We start from the raw sequence: 17,585 nt of genomic DNA, 5'->3' as shown, positions 1-17,585 counted from the left end.
CCCATCCATCCCCCCTTCCCCAAAGAACGTAGAAGACCCTATCATAGTCCTATTTTCAAGTTTACTTTTTGGGGGTTTTTCCACAATTTGCAACAGATCTTCCACACACCAAAGTAAAGGATATCCTTTGAATAAAGAAGATCTGTTTCTTTTCAGATGGATAAACTGTACTTCTCTTTCATTCCTGAAGAAAACTTTACTTTGAGAAGCACATCTGCCCAAAATAATTAGTCAGGAACATTCTCATGCTCAACTTTTCACTTCTGGCTATTCTTTTATTGTATATAGACACCCTTCCGGGCACTAGTTTTTACAGTGAATACATAAGAACAGCAATACAATATTAAGATTCTTTTACAGTGATTTTATCAATACCTGTAGGAAATGCTGCCCAAGCAATAGCAGGGGATGTGGTCTGCTTTTCACCATTTCCAAATTCATAACTCTCTGCTGCCTAGGAACAAGAAGAAATTATTAGAAAAATTTTACAAAACATTTACAATCAGTTACAATCAGTTTCCATATAAACAGTTGAAAATAAGCTTTATTTCAAAATAAAGTAATTCAAATAACATACCTCAAATCCTCCAAAGTCATCATCATCCATCTTTCAACTGGTACTAGAATATAGAAGAAATGTTGATTTAAAAAGAGGAAAAAAAAACCCATTATGTTGCTATATTGCCTTTACTTGTAAAATAGCAATAAAAGCTTTGCAAAACGAAAGGTATGGTGCTAGCTTTAAAGGACAGACTTGGGTAAAACAAGTCAGTGTGATCAAACCCTAAAAGCCCAGCAGTATGAAGCAACAGAGGGTTCCACACAGCAGGAAAGTGGATATATTTCACTGGCCAGTCTTGTAAGAGAGATGTGCTGATTTTATGATCAACCAGCAGTCAAAAGACAAAATGACTTCTCTATTTGTACTTCAGCTACATGACAGATGAAAAAAGACCTTCACTTGGATCCAACTGCTACCTTGTTCATCTATATGCTTTGCATAACCACCTCATCATCCACTCATTTAGAAGTGAATACAGTCCTTCACCCAAGTCCTCATCTCCACACATTACCTGAAGTCTTCATAATTTACAAGTCCTACAACACACCAAGGGACCTAAATAAGAACTTTTTCACACAGAGGATGCAAGGGCTAGAACTGGAATATCTCAGTTAAGAAGCTTTTTTTTTTTTTAATTGATCAAGTTAAATGCAGAAAAATGGGTATTTTATGATAGAATTTGACTGTCTTCAAGGGTAAACATAAGCACTGCCCACTGTCAAACATCTTTTGAAAGCAAAAATGAAGGAAAAGTTTTTTAATATAAGAAAATAGAAAGATGGTTCTTTAAAAGCTATATCTATTGATCTCAAGTACAGCAGTCAAGTTCCCAGGACCTCAACAAATGGTACTAAAATCAGCAAATATTCTAGTTTGGATATATATTAAAAAAAAAGAAGTCTAGGAAGTAGGATTCTGACCACCAGATTCCAAAATCAAGGGTTATCTTCATTCATGGTGAAGACAACCCGATTTAATGCAAATACGATCTATCATGTACCTTGTATAATTTTGTGTTTCTGATTTAAAATATAAAAATATTTTCCATTGTGAAGTTGCTTTTCCAAATCAGCATTGTGATTAAATCCAAAAAGATTTCCTGCCTTTCCCATCTCTTCTTAGCTGTCTGGCAACATCAGAACAAACTGCAACTTGGAAAAAGACTGTGGTGAATTTCTGGAAATTCTTCTGCTACCACAGAGGTCCTTCCCTAGGTTTCATGGAGGGTCTGATTTAGATTTTACAAACTGATCAGCATTTTTGACTTGTAGCCCTGAATTCTGTGGCATTTTGATATATTTATAGTCAAATTGCAGTTCCTTTTACAAAAATGCGGGCTAAGTTACTCAGCTAATGAAAGTAACTCAAGATATACAAAGTTTTTCAAAGAAAGGTATTATATATTTAACTATACACTTATATATATGTATAAAATTCTGATGTGTGAATGAAGGATGATCCAAAAAACATTTATGGTCTTTACAGAATGTTAAAACGTTTATAAAACTAATTGACTTCAGTTAAAGTAGACTATAGGCTGGATAAACTTTTATTACTAAGAAAACAAATGCTCAGAAACAGAAGAATTCAAAGGATCTGGAGGAAATCTCCAAATGGATATATTAGAATGCCAGAAGGGGACACTTTCAGTTCACATCCACTGCTGAAATTCACTACCAAGACTGATTTCAATTCAAACATCTTCCAAAGCTTAACTAATTAATTCCCAAGTTCTCACAGATGAACTTAGAAGGCTTCGGGGTGACCCAATTGTGGCCTTCCAGGACCTGAAGGGAGCCCACAAGAAACATGGAGAGCGACTATTTTCAAGGGCCTGGAGTGACAGGAAAAGGGGGAATGGCTTCAAACTGACAGAGAGGAGGTTTTTCCCTCTGAGGGTGTTGAGGTCCTGACACAGGTTGCTCAGAGAAGCTGTGACTGCCCCATCCCTGGAAGTGTCCAAGGCCAGGTTGGATGGGGCTCTGAGCAACCTGGGACAGTGGAAGGTGTCCTTGCCCATGGCAAGGAGTTGAAACTAGATGATCTTTCAGGTCACTTCCAACTCAATCCATTCTACGATGCTATGAAAAATCATCACTATCACTGTGTTAGCAGACAGATTTGGTCAAATTAAAGAAAAGTATTGTTCAATACTCACATGTGGTATAAAAGTTAAGAATCTTTTTAGGGACTAACAAGGAAATTTTGGCTTTGTGTTGGTTGAATTTTGTGCTGGTAAATTTTTCAAGAGAGAAAGAAGGTAGTTGGGTATCTTTCCTATCAATGTTAAGGTTAATTGGTCAAACATTCATACACTCCTTTAACATTCAGAACTTTCACATACAACTCAAAAGAATAGCACTTGGGTAAACAAATGATAGTGATGGAAGTTGTACAAACAGAACATGACTGCTGAAGCAGACAGCAATGCACAAGCTGAGAATGTCAATGTATTCATGCCACCTACCACTAAATACCACCCAAACCAGGCTGGTGATTTATATAATTACTGCAAAACACAGTGTTCAAGTAGCAATCAGAGAAGTCAGGTGGAGAAAGTGAGCCTTTAGAAAGGTAAACAGGTACTTTATCTATACACTACGTATCACATCAACAGGTCTTACAGGCTCTACACAAAGTTCCTTCAAAGCACATTTTCTCCACAATGCGCAAGAGACATTATCCCCATCATCTCAGAACTGGTTATGTCTCAACCAGAGAAAACACATTCAGTACTGTGTTTTAAAAACACAAACTGGAGCAAGTTTAGAGGAGTACAACAGGAATGAAAGCAATTTTGGAAAGGCATGCTAAAATAGAGAGGCTTCAAAAATTTTTTTGAAGGAAAAAATATAAAATACGAAAAATCATGTTCTAAGAAGCGATTAACTATTTTGATTTTTTTTCAAATACAACACTGACATAAGGCAACAAAGGACAGTAAGTTCTGTAAGCAAACTATATGTTAAATACTTGTGAAGATTTCCATTTCCTCTACAAGAAAATTTAGAAGAACCTGTGTATAAATAAAACAGAACTTTTGATAGAGAAAAAGGATGTAGGGCAGAAGAAAAACTGGAGAACAACCTGTTACTGAATCCATCATCTTTTTTATTGCATTTCAAACAAAGTTTTCATAAATCTGGTAACAATACTAAAGCTATTTTGACATCAGATTACCTTACTCCACAAATTTTAAACACAGACTTTTCGTGGTTGTAACAACATGATTAATTTATTAATTATTCCACCTATCACTTAAATGGAACAAAACAGAAACAGGTTCCAATCAAGTCTCTGTAGTATCAATGGTGTTTTCACACCTAACTGTTAATCCTCCAATTTCCAGTTCTTCAGAAATCCCACAGGAATTCTAGGCTAAGGGATCCTCAACCAGTGAGGTTATAAATGTTCTACATACACAAATAGCAAACATTAATTCATGTATACACACCTCTGATTTCAAAGACAGAGTTCAGTTTCTACTCTACCAAAATGAAATCTTGATTTGAAATCTAAAAATACCAGAATCTGGCAAAGTTAGCATGTATCACAAATATGCAGGCAGCAGATTAGGATAGAATGCATGGATTAAATCCTGAGGGATGTTAATATAAGGCATTTCAAAAACTCAAAGGTTGAAGTGTTCTCTCCATAGAGTGTTAGCGCAAGAGTTCTTTCTAGATGTCTTTCCAAAATTATGCACCCTTGCATAAAAAAGGTGCCTTCTGCGAGGAGAAGGGAAAAGGGCCACACCAATGTTAAAAGAACTGTTTTGAAAAAAAAATTGAATTAAGCCTATTTTTAAATAGGATGCTTTCAGAGCCCTCAAAAGCACATGTGCATTTAGACTTAAAAAAATATTTGAATAATTAATTATAAATTTAACATGATAAATTTAACAATCCTGAAAATACGACCAGATACATAATTTCTCAATTCTACCTCTTATTCTCATGATGGAAATGCATTTCTGATATGAATAAATAACAGAACTAGCCTAACACCAAACATGAGAACTGTAACAATTTTAGGAGCAAGTTCTTTTAATCAATCGTCTATTCCAAAACGGGTAATCAGACTTTTCTTTCCTCACAAACTTGGAACATTATTTGTGGCACTGGAATAGGAAAGAATACATTAAGTGCTGACAATCTTCAGGATTTAAAAAATAACAGAAGAAGACAAAACAACCCACACAGTCTTACCATGACTAAATGTGGTCTCTTGAAATATGCCTGATACTGGAATTAAGTAACTGTAAAATTGGGCAACAAGAAGTCAACCTCAAAATTACAGAGTCAGAAATTCTGGTTGGAAAAGGCACAGTAGGTCATCCAGCCCAGGCCATTTTCAAAATATTACAGTTCTCAGACAGTTGTGTCCAAAAACACTCGAGATCTCCAGTCACACTCTGTGAAAAGGAGGAGATTTTCCATGGATAATGACTAGGCAGGCCACTACATTTTGCATAGATTTTATCAACGAGTTTGTATTCACACAATGCAACAATAATTTATACCAAAACTCAGACCAACAGGTCATCCAACCAAAGCTCCTGCCCAAAGCAGGGTCAACACCACATTCAAATGAGGTTGCTCAAGACTTCCCTCTGCATGGCTGGTAAGGCTGCAGGATGAATGGATTTAGATAGCTGGGCATATTTGGGAAGCCTGCAAGCTTTTCTATGCAAAATGCAGTCACAAAAGTCTCACTAGTAGCTTAACACAGATGTAAAAGGCACACCAAAATCATATTTTTATACACAGGAAGATCAAGAGTGATTCACAAGGAATAAGACAGAAAAATGTAAGCTGGGGAAAAAAAAGCCCCTCTTCCCCATTCCAGCTTTTAGGGGGAGATGGAATGTTGTAAGCCCACCAGAAATCCCAGTATTTGCTATATCCAAAAGGTAAAAGTAGTGGACAGACCAAATGTTGAATTAAGTAGAATTCTTCATTCATGTCTACCTCTGGTTAGTGAGAAATCAAATTAATCAAGTCCTGATTTGATAATCAAGTCTAAATTTGTCTCAGTAATAAAAAGAACTGATTTTTCCAGGTACAATCATCTGAATGCTGCATCACCTGGCCTGTAAGTTTGAGTGTGAAGCAAACTTACAGGCAGAATTCTGTACATTTTAAAGGAACAACTTACAGAGCATATTGCTGTTTGTTTTGTCAGAACAGTGTGTGTGGAGCTGGCATTTGCATTTCTGGCAAAGCCCATGGGTGGGTAACCCCTACCTATGACTACTTATCAGTTTTACTTCTATGTTCATCCTTATTAAATACTTCATTCAAAGTGTTCAATCTAGGAGACGCTTATTAGCTCTTTCTTCACTGGACATGACATAGATCACAGCATTTGAAGAACAAATCTTTGGCTGAAACTGCAGGCTCCAAAGAGTCTACCCAAGATAAGTACGAGATTAAAAAAAAAAACAAAAACAATAAAATAAAATTAAGTAAAATAAAATTAAACAAAATACAATTAAACAAAATAAAACAAAATGAAACAAAACAAAATAAAATAAAATAAAATAGTAGTGATTTAGAAAGTGTGTATACTGGCAATACCTCTGTGATAAAGAGTAGAACAGATGATAAATCTCTGTTTCACCAAGTTCTAACCTGCTTACATGTACTTTTCCTCATGGGTCTCCCACTAAAACTTCAAGCACCTCTTAGAAATTTTAAGACAGGTACAAACTTTCTTCTTTTTACCCAGCTGATACAGACCTTTCTCCTGATCTATTTCAATTACAGCTGCAGGATAAGCATTTGGCATATTAAAAACTTACAGTAGCTACTAAGTCATTAATTAGAAAATTTTATTACAGCATACATATATCCCAAACGTTACACAGACCAAGAAAGACCAGAATATGAATGTAGAGCATAATGGAAATTAAAATGAATTTAGAACATGTCAGCTCCCATGGTGAAAGGCACAGTGATATGGCAAGTAGCAACCTTTATTTGAATACAGAAGCATTCCCAACCACATACTAAAGGAAGATACTTCAAGGTTATGGGGGAAAAGAAGGCAAGGTAGAACATGTCACGGTGATTTTTTCCTGGGAAGTGAGGCTGGTTCATTTAGCCTGGAGAAAAGGACTTTCGGGGGGGACCATCTCGCTCTCTACAGTTCCCTGACAGGAGGTTGTAGCCAGGTGGAGGTCAGGCTCTGCTCCCAGGGAACGAGGGACAGGGTAAGCAGAAATGGCCTCAAGTTGCACCGGAGGAGGTTTAGATTAAATATTAGAAAGAATTTCTTCACTGGAAGGGTTGTCAGGCATTGGAACAGGCTGCCCAGGGCCGTGGTTAAATCACCATTCCTGAAGGTATTTAAAAGATGTGTAGATGTGGCACTTGGGGACATGGCTTAGTGGTGGGGTTGGCGGTGTGAGGTTAATGGTTGGACTCCATAATCTTAAAGTTCTTTTCCAAACTAAATTATTTTATGATTTCAATGCCAGTACTGACTTAATAAACACTTACTAAATTCTAATAATACTAAAACCTTTCTAATAAAATCAAAGAAAGCAGACGCAAATCCAACTATTTTACAGCAGTAGTTGCTTATATTACAATTGATTCAACTGAAAGCTATGGTACTTTTAAGAAAAATGAAAGTCTGGCCCTTCGTAACTGATTTTCTTTCCCAGTCCAAATAAACCAACACAACATCCAAGAAATCACAGAATAAATTTAGTTTGGAAAGCACCTCAGGACACCTTACACAACCCAACCTGAAATTAAAAAAACAAAACCAAACCAAAAAAGAAACAAACCAATAACAACTTTTTTTTTTACCACTTAGTCCTTTTCTCAAGAGACATCCCCTGGACCAAAAGATCCAGAACCTGGAAGAAGCATGTAAGATTCTATATCCTATGAGGTGATATTCCACACACAGCACCATCAATAATTTCAAAATAATTTAACTCTACTTTTACATACCAGTGTTGTAAGTAGCAAAACAGTACCAGCAAAAACTGTGGCCTTTGTACCAATTTCATGTAACAAGACCATCTTATGCAATCTGTAAGACTTCTATAACTGCCTTTCCACTGTTACTTTAAAAAGCCTTTTCTCAAAGGACAAAGAATCATAGCATATTATTAAACACTAATAAACACACCTTTTTCTTTTGCTGTATATAGCCTTTATTAAAGAAATTAGAATAAAAATAATTTTTACAAATAATATTCTTGTCTGAAAAGTACTGAATTTATATGACAAAAAAATCCCAGAAATTCCACAAAAACTGGTATTAAGATAATCTTCAAAACCAATGCCACAAAAATTTGTGGTTTAGAAGCTGAGGGTGCTCTTCTTCAGTAAACACTATTGCCTTTTTTAAACAGTGTTTAAATCAGGAAAAAAACAATAAAGTGCAGATTCCAAGTCCACTTCACTTTTGTAGTTCAGACACAGCTATTCAAAAAAGAAAGCAAGAGTTCCACTTCTACCTACAAGAGGAAAATGGGCTCTGAGAGCTTCTACAGAGAAGGCAGGTACCAGTATTCAAATTCACTTCAGACACAGGAGAGAAAAAACAATAAACCCCCACCACCACAGCCTTGTGTGGAAAATGTGTTCAAGACCTGGCACCTCCTCAGAGATATCCTAGAAGAAACTAACTCATAAAACTAGAAAAACCACGTTCTGTGTATATGTAAAATCATGAAACACATGGTGTACAATTATGCACAGGAAAGAATGAATATAAATTGGGAGAGACATGCTTTCTCCTGGATCAATAATCACGTGTGAACCCGAGGCCAACGTCTGAAATGCTGCTCCGCTTGTGATTCAGCAATAATTGCAGAGGGCAACTGCAGAGTATTTCCTGAGGTGAGAATCCACCACATGCATGTACCATTTTCGTCTCTCCACCAGACCACAACCCATGGACCACATGGGGATTCCCTGTGTAACCGTCAGTGTCATCCAGCAGGAAAGACTTTGCAAGTATCGCAGTGGTACTTTTAGCACATATTTTCAGTTTAAAGGTTGAATAGAGGAAAGGTTTGTATACTTTGGCTTCCAACGTTTTGGTCACTGAGATCTATCCATGGCCAGGGGAAAGAAACAAAATAAAATCTCTAACAAGATAAATATGGATTTAATTTCAGAGGGTTACCTATTGACATAAGTAATTAGAGTAACGAATGTACTTCTTGACTGAGGATCTTTTTTAAATTTTAGCCCATGATTCTTTGTCAGCTTCTCACAACTTTAAGAATCATCTACTTAGAAAATGCCAACTTCTTCTTTCTAGACGAGTTCAAATAATATCTTATCAACTCCAGCAGAAGTATAAAAATATGGTATTATTCAGCATATTTCTTTTTTTTGCACAATCTATAGACACTTCTTCAAGACAATTCTAACAACCTCATTAACTCAAGATTTTATATAGAGTCCTTCCTACATCTTCAGTCTTCACCATAGTTGGTTTCTTGTGACCAGAACACAGAAAGGCTAGTTTTTGCTTCATTAAGAAAATAATGACACAGAAAACTAATTTTTAAATTTCTCTAATGGCCTTCATTAAGTTTTCCATATCACAAAGATCTTTTTACTTCCAAAGCAACACATTCTTACAAAACATACATAAACTGCTGTGGGAATTCTGATAAAGCTGATACAATTCAAACATATTATGCCTTGGAGGAAAACCCCCTTCTCTCACAAAACCTTCTCTCCATACACCTCCAAAAAAACCTCAGAAAGTAGCTTGAATTCAACTGGAATTAAACTGGAATTAAACATTTCTGTTATGTACAGCCAGGCAATACTTATAATTAATCAAGTCCAGATCAACAATCTATGAAATCCTGGTTCCAGATCAGAAGCCCTGGAAATTAGTTTGTGTTTGTATTCTACACCCAAAAAAAAATGGTAGGAAAAGCATGACTTGTCATATGCTAGGTCAGAGAGATCAGACAACAAAGGCAAATGCCTGAGCACTGGTAGAGTGAGAACTCTCATATTTTAAGTATTCTCATTGTACTAGAAAGCATAAATTGAGCACAATCCTCTAAAAGACAGAGCCAAGCTGTTCTCATATCTCACAGGGATTAGGACACAATCCATAGGACAGAAGTTGGAATAGTGAAAATTCTGACCAGATATTGGAACAGGCTGCCCAGAAACAGGGTGGACTCTTCATCCCTGAAGATAATCAGAAATAATTCAGCAAGACAGGGCACTGAGCCACTTGCTCTAACCGGACCTGCTTTAGGCAGAAGTTTGGATTAGAAAACCTCCAAATGTCCCTTCCATGGATGTTTCAATGGAACAGGTCAAGAGAAGAGCAAGGAGGCTGGTGAAGGGACTCAAGCACAAGTCCTGTGAGGAGAGGCTGAGGGAGCTGGGGCTGTTCAGCCTGGAGAAGAGGAGGCTCAGGGGAGACCTCATCACTCTCTACAACTCCCTGAAAGGAGGTTGTAGCCAGGTGGGGGTTAGTCTCTTTTCCCAGGCAGCGATCAGCAAGACAAGAGGGCATGGTCTTGAGCTCTGCCAGGAGAGGTTTAGGTTGGATATCAGGAAGAAATTCTTCACAGAGAGAGTAATCAGGCATTGGAATGGGCTGCCCAGGGAAGTGATGGATTCTCTGTCCCTGGAGGTTTTTAAGATGAGACTGGATGTGGCATCAGTGCCATGGTCTGGTAACCATGGCGGTGTTGGATCAAGGGTTGGACTTGATGATCTCAGAGGTCCTTTGCAACCCAGCTGATTCTATGATTCAGTTTTATCTAGAACAGTATAATTAAAAAACCCCAAGTGATCCATCTTTGAGATTGTTCTTCAGCTGAACTGTACTAAGACCTACCAACATCTGTCCCAGATCATTTATGATTGGGTTTGTTAACAACAAATGAACCAACTTCAAAAGAGAAGCATGAAAGGGAAAGAGAACCTCTAGGATCTTCACTGTTGCAGGGACCAAAATAGAAGGAGCCTAGTGAAATGTACCTGAAGGGAGCCTACAAGAAAGATGGAGAGGAACTATTCACATACAAGGGCCTGGAGTGACAGGATAAGGGGGAATGGCTTCAAACTGACAGAGAGGAGGTTTAGATTGGATATTAGGAAGAAATTCTTCCCTGTGAGGGTGGTGAGGAACAGGTTGCTCAGAGAAGCTGTGGCTGCCCCATCCCTGGAAGTGTTGAAGGCCAGGCTGGATGGGGCTCTGAGCAACCTGAGATAGTGGAAGGGACCCCTGCCCATGGCAGGGAGGTTGAAATGAGAACTTTGAGGGCCCTTCCAACCCAAACCATTCTGTGATTCTATAATTCTATGATATATTTTCATCCTGATTTCAAAGAAAAAAACATTTTACTCTCTGTACTCAAATTTCTTGAAGAATGCTGAGGTGAACTTTAGCATTAAAAAAAAATCTTGACAAGAAAAAAACTGCATGGGGATATTTCTTCTTTGGAAGTAATAAAATACTTCGTTAATTCATTCAAAACCCTCCCTAAGAGTCATTAAATGGCACAATTTGACTGTGAATATATGAAGATATCTACAAATAACAATTTTTTTTCAAAGAGAAAAGTCTAACATTTCATAATGAATGAATGGCTCTTTGAGAGAGCTTCAGTAGTCTCAGTCTGTATCTTTCTCTTGGCTTGACAGATACAGTGCTTTGCTATTTATTGCTTCGCTACTTATTGCCTCCCTCTCATGAGAAGAGCTAGATATCAGTTCAAAGCAGTTCATGCAAGTGAGCCCTCCAACTGTATGCTTAATTTTTGTACAGTGCTTATTCATGAACACAATCTTTTTACTTAGAAGCAAACAGATAAATGGCACAGAAACACCTACTGTTAAGGATTGGGGAATGCTAGGTAAAAAAATGGTCTTTCTTCTATAGTTCATGTTTGATAAACTTAAGAAATGGAGGGTTTAAAAGTAAAATAGAAGCATCACAGGTATTTGAAATGCATTCCCATCTAAAATATTATTAAGCTTCAAGAATTCAGACTAACAACTGAAATACTTCTTCTCCATTTTTTTCTGTTAATATCCAGTGTTACTAAATGTAATTAATTCTTTTTACCTGCAAATCACTGTAATGTGTTTTAACAGAACATAAAAAGAGGTGTCTGTACAAGACAGAAGCTTTACAAGAGCAAAGGCCACCAAGTTCTGCCTCAAGGGAACTTTGTCACGGAACAGGTATGTGAAAATAGAAAGTTTGACACAGTCTTAGTAACAGTAGGAGCATCATAGCAACACAATTTAATATAATAACATGTCAAACAAAAACATAAGTCTTTGGATACATGCTCATATGGATGTGTGGTAACTTGTACTAATAAATGTCATTAATGTTATTAAAAGAGTGTCCAATTTATTCTACATCACAATTTTTCATACCCTCCAAGACATTTGTTAAACTGGAAATAAATGTATATGACTAACAGATATCCATCCTAAAGTATAAAACTGCCATGCATGTAGAATACATTTAAAAGAACAAAATAATAACAAACTGGGGAGGACATTTACTTATTTATATATGCACATAATGAAATTGGATATAATATATTTGAGAATGCATGGAATTATTTAAGGTAACAAGGGCCTTATATATTCACAGAGCTTAATGGCTTTTGAAACCAGCACTGTTTAAAAAGAACTACTGAAATTTATCCAGAAATCACTACGCAAAAGTATCCCTTCTGGCACTGCTGAGAAAACCAGGAGAACATTCAAGTTTCACAGTGTAAGCTACATGTAGAGTGATATCTTTTAACTACATTAATTACTGTGCAATTACACAGTCCTCAGTCAGCAAAATTCCCAACGAAAGCAACTTTTGCTTGGCTGAAGTCAGCAAGAAAAAACTTGAATATTTGAACAATAACCGTTAATACCCTACACTTACACTCAACAGCAATTAAAAATAGCATTTGGCAATTAAAAGTTTCAGGTGATAACTATAATTTTCTGTAGAGACTTTGAGGAAAAAAAAATCTATGTGAATGGACAACTTCAGCTGATCCAGTCACCTTCCAAAATATACAATTATTAAAAAAAAAATCATCTGAAACCATCACATCTTCCGTCACATATGAGTAGTGTGTTAGATTACTCCTATAATCAAATTATTATTGTCTCCAGGACAAATATTGCCGACTGCACAACTTATACAGAAAATTACTCTCATAAAACATTAAACAGGAACAAAGAAAATCCTTCTTTTAACACAAAATGCCAAATTAATTTTAAGAAATCCAAGCCCATTTCATGAGAGCAGCTGCTCAGAAAGAGCCTGGCTTGGTGGCACCAGGATCCTGAACGGGAGGTGCAATCTGTCTGAAGACTTAGAACTAAATTCAACTCTGTAAACTTTTGGTCTTCTTTCACCCTTCCCTCACTTTTTTATTTACTGCATGGTTCTATAGTTCAAACCTAATGGAGGAACCAGGACAGGATTAATAAGTAGCCCTTGCTGTAAGAAAGACACTGTCAGTGTTGTCCTTAGCAGTTACTAACTCTATGTGTTCCATGGTCATGGAGAGTTAAACCAGGTTAAATGCACATGTGCTCATTTTTCCATGGGATTCAACGCTGACATAAAATTTAAAATTAAAAAATGCTTTTTTAAAAATAAAAACTCTTTATCTAGACTTCTAAACTAGGCACTGTAATCAGATCACAGTGTATTTTACACTACGAGGAAATCTGAACAATTTAAGCACAGCTGTTACCAGAAGACGATCATTTAAAACTAAAATGCATTCTGCTTTTGCAACAACTTTGTTAACTTTTTTCTTTTTTTTAATAAAAAATATTCAAGTATGTTAGAAAGAGAATCACTCAGTTTCTGACTGTGTTTTACATATACCACGTAGATCAGCAGTAATGAAAAGTGACTTAATTTTTTTATAACTATTTTTGAGCATTCTCGCTTCTTAGTATTCATCCATTTTACTAAAAACATGTCTTTAATACGGTTCACATCACAAGAACTAGATAAAGTAACATACTAAATCCTTCCTAAACACAGAATCTTCCTAAATACATTATGGCACTCTATCAGGTCAATATCTTTACCCTTGTAAAAACATTTTGAAACCTTTTATTGATAAGTTCATGTTCTAACAGTGTTCCCTTGGCCCCTTTCAAATGCATGACAAAGGTGGTTTACTCCTAAAAGTGTGCACTGAAAATACTAAGCATTTATACTACACCATTTCTGCCTGCTATAATAAAAAAAGAAAGAAAACCAAACACAAAACAAAACCCAAAAGTCAACTTCTTTGTTCAACAGTGCACACAGCACTAGGGCAACATACGTGTATGTATATATATATATTAAGAGAGAAGCATGCACTTACATTTAGATAGTAAAACAAAAAGTATCTATGTATAGCAAAGTCTTCAGGGCATACAGTCAATTTAAATTTAATAGTTTCCAAAAAATAAATGTAATTTGCTCATTTACCTACGTTTTTGAATTTTCAAGCACATTAATTGCTGTCTGTTATCCTTCTAAAGAAAATGTGATTCTTAAACCAATACTGCTCTTTCAACCCCAATAAAGGGCAAGTTGGGCCTCTTTATAATCATTAAAGGCAGTTCATGAATTCATTTATAAGGATAACTTCATCAAATCTCAGGTACCTTTAATATCAATAAAGTTATATGGTTGTAAGCATCCAATAACTAGAAAAAATGTATTCCCAAAAATCCTAAAGCAGAAACTATTTTTTATTTTCTGATGATAAAATTAATCTGATCCTGGAGTATAAACATCTCATTTTATCATTCATAATACTAAATTTCTGTAGGAATCATTTCTAAGTGGATTAAACAAAAGTGGTTCTAAACTCGGTTTCTTAGACCCTTTCTACAGTCAATTTACAACGCTGCTGTACATCAGTGCTAATCAAATGTCCAGGAAGAAAATAGAAAAAATAGAGAAAACCCCAAAACCTGAAAAGAAGTAAATCAAACTTTCCCATGAGAAAAAACATGAGAACCCACAAGCAGAACACATCACAGGGCACAAGACTTTACTGAAAACCAAGATTTCTCACACATGTGGAGGGCTGCAATGGATGGCTACAAACTCATCATAAGGGACAGGCACGGCAGGAGAGGTGTTGGGGTAGCCCTATATGTCAGATTGTCTAGAGCTCCATGATTCTATGATAGGGTTGAGTGTTTTGGGTAAGAATTGGAGGGAAGGCCAACAAGGCAGATATCCTGGTGGGAGTCTCTTATAGCCCACCCAGCCAGGATGAAGAGGCAGATGAAATACTCTATAAAGGACTGGGAGAAGCCTCACCATCTTGCAGACGTTCTCGTGAGGGACTTCAGCTTACTAGGTGTAAGTGGTAAATACTGGAAATACGATGCAGCAGAAAGGAAACAGTCCAGGAGGTTCCTGGAGCATTTGGAAGGGAACTTCCTGACACAACTGGTGAGGGAGCCAATTAGGGAAGACATCCCACTGGACGGGCTGTTCGCGAACAGAGAACTGGTGGGAGATGTGATGGCTGGAGGCACAGCAAGAAATGACAGAGTTCTCAATCCTTGGAGAAGTTAGGAGGGATGCCAGCAGAACTGCCACCATGGGCTTCCTGAGGGCAGGCTTTGGCCTGTTTAGGAGCCTGGTTGACAGAGTCCCTTGGGAGGCAGTCCTAAAGGGTGAAGGAGACCAGGAAGGCTGGACATTTTTCATGAGCAAAATCCTAAAGGCACAGGAACAGGCCATCCCCGTGTGCCAAAAGATGAGTTGCTGGGGAAGAAGAGCAGCCTGGCTGAACAGGGAGCTTTAACTGGAACTGAGGGGGGAAAAAAGAGAGTTTATAAACTTTGGAAGAAGAGACAGGCCTCAGGAGGACTACAAGGATGTCATGAGGTTCTGCTGGGAGGAATTTAGGAGGGCCAAAGCCCAACTAGAACTTAATCTGGCTACTGCCATAAAAGACAATACAAAAAGGATTTTATAAACACATCAGCAACAAAAGGAGGGCTAAATCTCCATCTTTTATCAGGTGCAGGAGGAAACATAGTGACAAGGGATGAGGAAAAGGCTGAGGTGCTTCATGCCTTCTCTGCCCCAGTCTTCAATAGCAAGACTAGTTGTCCTCAGGGTACGCAGCCCCCTCAGGTGGAAGACAGGGAGAGGAAGCAGAATGAAACCCCCACAATCTAAAAGAATGGTCAGTGACCTGCTATGCCACTTAGACACACACGAGTCTATGGGGCTGCATGGGATCCACCTGTGGGTACTAAGGAAGCTGGTGAAAGAGCTCACAGAGCCACTTTCAATCACTTATCAGCAGTACTGGGTAATTATGCTAATTAAGCTTTTAATGTGTTAACTGGACATCAGCAAACGTACCTCCCATCTAAAAGTAGGGATGGAAGGGGGTCTGACCTGATCTCTTTCCGTGACAAGGTGACCCCCTTAGTGGATGAGAGAAAGGCTGTGGATGTTGTTTACCTGGGCTCTAGTAACATCATTCACACCATTTCCCACAGCATTCTCCTGGAGAAACTGGCTGCTCATGGCTTGGACAGGTGCACTCTTTGCTGGGTAAAAGAACTGCCTGGATGGCTGGGCCCAAAATGCTGGTGAAGGGAGTGGCTGAGGGAACTGAGAATGCTTAGCCTGGAGAAAAGGAGGCTCAGGGGTGATAACACTCTCTACAGCTCCCTGAAAGGAGGTTGTAGCCAGGTGGGGATCAGGTTCTTCTCCCAGGTAAGAAGTGACAGGACAAGAGGAAATGGTCTCAAGTTGCACCAGGGGAGGTTTGTGCTGGATATTAGGGGAAAAAATTATTCTACAAAAGCATTGTCAAGCACTGACTGCTTGGGGCACTCACCAACCTGGGAGGTATTTAAAAGACACGTAGATGTGGCACTCAGGGACATAGTTTAGTGGTGAACACGGCAGTGCTGGGTTAACAGCTGCACTCAACAAGCTTAGAGGTCTTTTCCAACCCTAACAACTCCATGATTTCAAACTAAGTACAACTGTTCTTCAATCTATGGTTGATCAGGCCAAGATACTGATTTTTCACTCTGGTAGCTTATAAACTAAAAGCGAGTCGACTGTGGCATACATCACATGGAAACCTCTTCAGAAGCTCATTATTATACTATTTCAGAAGTTGCACCCCATGGAAAGTCCTTTCAAAAGCTTAACTGGCAAATGTATGCTAAAATATTTTGTTTTCCATCTAAAACTACACTAAATTCCAATCCTCAGAGACAGGATTTCCAGTTTATTTCTCTCTATACACACACACTAAGCTCAGGAACGGTAACATAGTAAAGTGTTGTTAAAGTTTTGAGAAAAGCAAGCCTAGCATAAAGAAGTTGACTGTAGATCTCTTTTCCTCAGAAATTTAAAAAAAATCCCAAACATCCCTGTCCTGTGTTCTGCAATAAATGAAAGATATTTATGTAAAAATGTAGGTATTTAATATAAATGGATACTAAAACAATTCCAATATTTCTCTCGAGCCCACCTCAAGATAAAAATAAATCAATTCTAGCAGTGTGTACTGGCAAAATATTTAATGAGGAAAAATTTCAGCTACGAGACCAAGTTTTGGCAACAATGTACAGAATATTGGATAGCTTTTACCTTTGTTCACCTTATTCAGAAACCTTAGGGAGACAGAATAAACTTATATTTACTTATTTAAAAGCTAAGAGAAGTTAAAAATCTAGAGCATGTACAGAAAGCTTTGTCAGCAACAAAATGTCTTCATGATATTAGATGACAGGTTTCAAACAGATCAAACTTTTTCTAATTATTTTTTTACATATATTTACTAGTGTCCCTCATTCTATGAAGATAACTGTAGTTAAAATAAGAAAAGATGGTTCTTTCTTATTCTTCTCCTCACAATTTGTTGTCTTTGAAACTAATTTACAGCCAAATACTTCTTCTAAATAAAAGGCTCTCTCATTGGCATCATGGTTCAAAACCACCTTCTTATTTACCAAACAGCCAATTCTGTGCAAGACATTAC

At 37.4% G+C, this 17,585-nt stretch overlaps 1 protein-coding gene across 3 annotated transcripts in view; it reads right to left on the bottom strand.

Moving 5' to 3' along the window:
* CCDC91 (coiled-coil domain containing 91) overlaps nt 1-17,585 on the bottom strand; it is a 118,328-nt gene that overhangs the window by 91,615 nt on the left and 9,128 nt on the right. For all 3 annotated transcript variants that reach the window (XR_003531938.1, XM_027669178.1, XM_027669179.1), the window contains exons 2-3: nt 578-620; nt 376-454 (exon numbers count right to left, since the gene is read on the bottom strand). Coding sequence is in view for 2 of the 3 variants with exons in the window: in XM_027669178.1 (XP_027524979.1) it covers nt 376-454; nt 578-607 (109 nt within the window). In the remaining variant the exon portion in view is untranslated. The remainder of the gene's footprint in view (nt 1-375; nt 455-577; nt 621-17,585) is intronic.

The sequence above is a fragment of the Corapipo altera genome, unplaced genomic scaffold (assembly GCF_003945725.1).
Source record: "Corapipo altera isolate COAL_440 unplaced genomic scaffold, ASM394572v1 319, whole genome shotgun sequence".
NCBI lineage: Eukaryota > Metazoa > Chordata > Aves > Passeriformes > Pipridae > Corapipo > Corapipo altera.
The sequence above is the reverse complement of the archived record's forward strand: the minus strand, read 5'-3'. Positions and strand labels throughout refer to the sequence as shown.